This window comes from Volvox carteri, assembly GCF_000143455.1.
Source record: "Volvox carteri f. nagariensis unplaced genomic scaffold VOLCAscaffold_45, whole genome shotgun sequence".
In the NCBI taxonomy this organism is placed as follows: domain Eukaryota; kingdom Viridiplantae; phylum Chlorophyta; class Chlorophyceae; order Chlamydomonadales; family Volvocaceae; genus Volvox; species Volvox carteri.
The window spans coordinates 496,885-503,520 of NW_003307588.1; the positions used below are offsets into that span (position 1 = coordinate 496,885).

The window sequence follows — 6,636 nt, forward strand, 5'->3', positions numbered from 1 at the left end:
TAAGGATGATTGTCCGTTTTGCACAGCTGACCCTTTTGGAGCAAGTAGGATGTTAGAATGCATGATGTTTCGTCCCTGATGGTAAGGAGGAAGGCTTGAACCAAAGCCCAGGTGATTAGGCGCGGCCGCTTGTGACATCTACGTTTGTCCGGGTTGGAAAGCTCTTTGCTCAGGCGAAGCTTTGCGCAGTGTTCCATGTTTCGCGCGGCTGATTGATTGACGAAGGTGGGAATGTAGCAAGGAGCGTTGGTGGGTCGTTTGGGAAGCTTGAGGAATGGCATGGGGTTGGTACTGGATCTTGATGGAGCTTGCTTAACGAGCTAGGCTCTGAAGTAGCTTGCTGCTGCACAGTATCCTGCTGTGAGATCGCACTACTTGGTTGGATACGCACGTAAGGCTGTCTCATACCGCGCTTGGGCTGCCACAAGCATAGTTTCCCGGCTTGGATGCAGCACAATGGACTATACATGTGCGCTCACGAATGACCGTGAAATTGGCATCGCGACGGGGACTGGTGAACCTGCCTGGCTCGGGGGTGTTACCGTACCATGTTTATGGACTGGCGTATCTCAGCATGCCAAAGAGCAGCAAGGGAGCAAGGCTGCAAAGTATTGGTTTCATGACTACAGTGTAAACTTGTGAGACCACTTACTGCGCGCTTCTGTCTTTATGAAGACGTTGGACGACCGTGCGCATGCATACCAAGTGCATTAGCATCATTGCTTTAGTTTGCTGCCAGGCGCGCAGTTGTAACGCAGAAACAACATGACAAATATTCGGAGGACTTAATTTATGACTCGGCGTAACAATTTGGATCTCGCGCCGTACGTCGACAGCTCTGCGGTCTGCACAACAGCTTTGGCATCCCAACAGCGTTTCGCGAGTTTCCTCTGATGCCAACGACATGGCCACAAACTCATAGGTTTCCGCTTCTGGCTTTCTGGCTGGATAGGAGGCGACAATTGCAGACCTGACGAGAATGTCCCAACAAAGTCAGCCCGCTGTCCCTTTCAATGCTCTCAAGCCTGCTACGGTAATATTTTCATTAACCAAACATGACAAGAACTGCTGGGCTCAAATCACTGCCCCGATTCAATATGTCTGCAGTGGGGCAGTCTCAAACTTCTACCCCTAGCTTTACGAAGCAAGCTAACGGGGGCAAAGGGATCGGATGATGTCACCCGCGTAAGTTGTAAATTTTTGCATATTTTATAGACCTCCCATCTGCAGGTCTACAGGGCCCCTTTCTCCCCGTAGGTCGCCCTCGGCAAAGAGAATGTCAGCAACCAACCTGCCAGCCTGCAAGCTCCGCCGAAATTGGGGGACCTATCTCATTTACAAACGCTTGGTCCAAGGTATGCACGTGCTCTTATCGTTCGAAACAATCACATTCCGGCATCTCCGGGCATGCTCGTCGTGTTGACCCTAATTTGCGACGAAGCCGAAAGTCCTGACCCGGTCCTTCCACAGGCGCAATGTCAATCAGAAATACGTCCTGCAACCAAACCTCAACGTCAGCCGGCCGGCCCTGGCCACATATGCACCGGGCCTCAGCGGTCTGCTGCTACCGGGCATGGCGCCAATCGCTACCCAATACCCCAAGCAGCAGCAGCAAGAACTGGTGGCGCCGCGACACCAGGCACCGGCACGGCAGCGCTTCTCCACCCCATCCAGCCCATCACTCCGTGGACGTCAGTCACAAGCCAACCCAAACTTCGCGCCACCAGCCTCAAACATCAGCACGCGGCTGCCCACGCCTGTCCGGATCAACGCATCCCCCGGGCCCTCCCCATCACCCACTAGCGTCGCGCCGATGCTGCCCAAGCCACCTAGCCCCTCACGCAGCCTGTCACAGGGTGGCGCCCCAGTAACCAACCCCTTCGCTTGTGCCAGCGCCTACTCCTCACCCCCAGCGACATTCGCCGCTACCAACGCATTCATGCTTCCCACCCCTCCCTCCATCCTGTCCAATGGCCCACCCACGCGAGTCACGCCCATCCAACAGGCAGCCGCACGCAGCACACCATCCCCAATGCCATGGGCGTCTAGCGCTGCACAGGGTCAGAACAACCTCACCCCCACCTCCGTGCGGCCATCACCACCGCCTCCCGAGCGCTCCATCCTCGCCTCTGTACAGCTGCTAAACCAAAGCCAGCAGCAGCGCAGCACTGGTTACGGGTCTGCCGTTGTCGGGACCTCATCGTTGTCAGCCGCCATCCCCGGACACAGTGAATGGCTGGCGCCCGTGGCGGCTCCAGCGCCGTCGTCAGTCATCACGGGCGTCGCACCCGTCCTCACGGCACCCGCCATCCAGGCCGCCCTACAACAGGCCCTGCAGGGGGCCATGGAGCGCAAGCCGGAGGCGTTCCGTGTAGATGACTTTGAGCGTTTTTTTGACAGCATGATGCATCCCGGCGACACGGGCAAGCTGGACGGCCCGTTGCCGCATGAGCTGGCTGATGACATCCGCTACAGTGATAACTGGTACAAGCACTGTCGCGATTGGAACGCTCACAACAAGCTGACCACCCCGTACTCCGCACCGGCCCCGTCTGGTACTGCGCCGGAGATGTCCACGTTCTGCCGCCTCGACGACACTCCATTTGCAGGGGAGCAATACACGTGCACTGCTCCTGCTGCCACTCAACAGGAGCCGGAGGCTCATGGGCAGCCCCAGTGGAGGCTGGGCGAGTCGTCTATGAGTGAAGCCTGTTGCAAAGCGCTGGACATTGCGCACCACGGTCTATGCAAGGTGGTCACGCCCACTGCTCGAAGCCGCAGCGCCACTGACATGAGCGGGATGGCCGGTTGCGCTTCCACGGGGCAAGGCACGTCCGCGCCGGCATCACTGCTGGACCAACATCAACAATCGTTGACGCGGCGTAGGGCAACAGCAGCAGTGGCGCCTGGCGAATTGTGGGACACGGGGCCGTCACATGCCCAACAGGGAGCCTATACGGCCGCTGCACTGACCAGTGGCCTGGAGACCTTGGCACGGGACCAAATTGCAACTGTTGCCACTAGCGCTGCCGCAGCCGACGGACCAGTGAACTCCCAACGGCACCTGGCACCATCATTGTCTCTAGTTGCATCTACCGCTGAAAACCCCCTAACAGCAGCCGTGCATGGCGAAGACAGTGGTGCCGCTGCCTCGGGGGTTAGTGTGGACGTTAGCGCCACTCCAATCCGTACATCAATAAACTTGCCTGGAGGACGGAAGTTCTTGGTCCCCGCATTGCGTCTCGGCAGCCTCGATGTTTTGCCGAGGGCCGCGGGAGCTGCATTGTCGCCGCCGCCGGATAGCGCCCGGCCGCCGAGCACTGCCGCCACCACACCGGGCCCGAGAACGCCCGGTGAAGGTGGAGGTGGGGCCCCAAACTCGACCGTGACGACTGCCGCCAACACGCCAGTCGGCAGAGACGCCACGGGTGGTGCGGTCACACCCACGACGACAACGTCCCGAGTAAATGTAGAGGCGTCGCCCTTCTTTGAAGCCGCAAGTCAGGACCTGGAGGTTGCCGTGGCGCCGCCGCCCAGCAAACTTTCGCGTGATGTTGCCGCTACTGATTACGTAAGAGACGTCGCAGTCGTAGGCAGTGTTGAGCTGCAGGGGGCCCTGCAAATACAAACGCTTTCCACGGCCGAGGCTCCAGCACCCTCAGCCTCGGCAGCGAATGCAACCGCAGATGTCACGACCCTTACGGAAACCTGGCTACCGGCTTTCCCGACAGCTGTGTCCCAGCAAGCTGTCACGAAACGAGCCGCAGCTGCAGCGGCGGGTCCACAAGGTGCGCATGGCGCGGCTGCACAGCATCGGCCGCCATCCCCTGTGACACTCCTGCACAGCCTGCCTCGCGACATGCCCACCCCCAATCCAGCGTTCTTCAACACCGGCGGCGCATCGGTGCCCTCTGCTGGGCCCTCGTCGCTGGCGGCTGCTGTCACAGCGGTTGCAGTGCCCGGCAAGGCCGCCAGTGCCGCATTGAAGAGCACGGCAGGTCCGTCGACATCTTCGGCATCGGCCACAGCTGATCCGCTAAAGGTATGCAGAAGCTGGGGCCGTGCACCATGAAATGGGAGAGTGGCTCATGCTACGCGCTGCGGCGTGTTTTGCCGGCGAACACCACGTTTTCAGCATCCTTACTTCTGCTATTACTTTGGGGCGTCTCGGCACGCGATCATTATACTCGACGGGTCAGGGTCTCGGGAGTGCAGCATAACATCATGAAACCTAGCCCATAACCTTTCGCTGCGCCTTTCACATCTCCTATTAAATGCAGGAAATTGTTGTGGGCATTGAGAAGTTGTCAACGCTGAAGCAAAACATCTTGGCGGAGGACAAGGAGGTGGACGTGGCCAGCATCACGCAGATGATTCAACTCAAGCTGGCTGTCGAGCAGCTCCTGGCTAGGACAAGTAAGGCAGTGCAGGGCGTAGCCACGGCGGCGCCAGAGGCCAGCACTTCCACCGCCACCGCTGCACCCTCCCTAGCCCAGCCGCATGATCAGGGGGCCACGCCAAAGAAGCAATCCCGTTCGGCGACGTTTGGTGCCTTCTTGAAAAGCGTATTCTCGCCGCGCTCAGGGTCCGCAAGCAAAGCGCAAGCTGCAGCCGTCACGGCGACAGCAGCGCCTGCGGCCTCATCCGCTAAATGCATACTGGGAGCCAGTGGTGCAAACGCCGCTGGCCAGGCAATTGTCACTCCGGCTTCACCGTCCACGACGGTCGTCGGCGTAAAGGCTTCCCGGCCCATGTCGGCGTCGGCGCTGCCACGGCAGGCTGCGTCCCCTAGTCTCGCGGACAAAAGCCGCTACGCAGAGCTCCACCAGAGGGCGGCTGCCAGGTTAGCAGCGGCCGCGGCTGAGCCCGCTTCTGGTGAGCAAATAGGCTGAATGCAAAGGGATTGGGATGCGATGTGGTCGAATATGCATCTGTATGTCTAGGGAGCGTGATTACCTGTTAAAGCATGCAAGGAAGTGCAAATCAGAAGGATCAGGCTTGCATTTCCATGTTGCGCCCTCTTCATGGTTCTACAGATGACAAGGGAAACCCTAAGTGTCCACTTATCGCGAGAAGATGCTTTGGTTAATGCGCTGGCGCTTGACCTTAGTACCGCCCCTCAAACCGCAGGGACACGTCAGGCGCAAGGTGCAAGTGGACAGGTCCAGCGCGGCGGCATCTGGCAGCGCTACGAGGAAAAGATTGCCATGCACCGGCATCAGCTAGACACTACGAAGGCGCAGCTTGATGAGGCAGTCCGCAAGTTGAACGACATGCAGGTAAGGAGGGGACCTCTGTTCCACCGGTCCAGCGCTTACCAAGCCTGCAGCTGTGCAGCTGGATGTTTTCCTCTTGTTGGATCATACAAGCCGTGATGCAGTGCCGGCTAAACTTGGGAATGAAGCTTCCTACGGTGGGTCATTAGCAAGCAAGGTTGCAAGCGCTGCCGATGCGCGCTGCACGCACTCGGAAATGAGACTTGAAAACTTACAGACTTAAGAAGCGAATCCGATCACCCCGACGGTGCTCGCCATTCAGGCGGAGTTCGACGAGCTGCTGTTGTGCCTAGGCATGGAGTCCGCAAAGAACAAGGCCCTGTGCGATGCCATGCGCGCCGCCGGCCTCGACCCCGAGCCCATCCTCGCCGCCATCGAGGAGCAGTGGATGAGTGGAGCTCTCGCGTAGCAGGCCGACCGCTGAGCCGAGATTTGCGGAGTGTAATTGTTTGCGCAAAGTACTTTCTTGCGGAGCAAAGTTGTCATGCAGCACGGGTCGTCCACACAATTGATTGCTCGACTGATCTGACGGCCAGGACTTTGGCTTGTTGTGCTTATCGCTATACAGATTAGGGTCTGCCATTACAGTCCGTAGGTACAGGGATCGTTGCGTTGCTGAAGGGCAGGTTGCACGGTGCTGGCTGGGTTGAAGAGGATGCCTGTTCGGTACATGGTATGCTTTCGCCTGGATGCTACCGAAAGCGCGGGATGACGTCTATGTCAATGTGTATCTGTGTGGTGTTCTCTGCCGCGGAAAAGAAATCAGACATACCGCTTACTCGGGTTGAGACCTTGGTTGAATGAGGCCACAGGTAATGAGGTGCAGGGCCACACGAGCAGCAAGCTGTGATGCCAATACCTTTACATGCTATGAGGCAGTTATTGTGGGACAACTCCCTCGCAACAACGTGCAATAAACAGTTGCTTGGTACAGAAATTTTGTTTGTAACTGCAGCAGCGGCATGTTGTCCCTTTTAGATAAAATGTGTCTCCCACCTCGCTCGTAACCACTCATCCTGCACCCACATCAAGCCCAAGCCGTTCCACGGAAACCTTCACCCTCCCTTTGGCTCGTTTGAAAAGCATATTCCTTCATGGTCATGAATTAATTTCATGCATTACGTGAAGCCAGAACACCTCTTGATTCCCACCTATAACCCATCTCTGGAATCCGCGGTGCACCGCTTGGTTGCTACATCGGCTGCCGGATTGTCACCTTGCTTCCAGTGCAGATGGGCCGTGCACACCCTCAGCTTCGAATGGAAGCAACGTTGGCGGCTCCAAAAGAGTGACAGTCGCATTCCGTCATGGAGAAGAGACTCGCCCCACTCATAGACAGCATTACCCCCGAGACGCCGCT

The 6,636-nt window shown here is 57.9% G+C and overlaps 1 protein-coding gene across 1 annotated transcript; it reads left to right on the top strand.

The window, feature by feature from the left end:
- Positions 1-792: 792 nt before the first annotated feature.
- Positions 793-5,685, top strand: VOLCADRAFT_95604 (uncharacterized protein; the record flags this gene model as incomplete). The annotated part of the gene is made up of 7 exons (XM_002954690.1): positions 793-824; positions 1,471-3,788; positions 3,879-4,042; positions 4,281-4,416; positions 4,585-4,875; positions 5,131-5,279; positions 5,539-5,685. The coding sequence occupies 7 exons, from the start codon at positions 793-795 to the stop codon at positions 5,683-5,685; spliced, it is 3,237 nt and encodes a 1,078-aa protein (XP_002954736.1).
- Between the last annotated feature and the right edge of the window lie 951 nt (positions 5,686-6,636).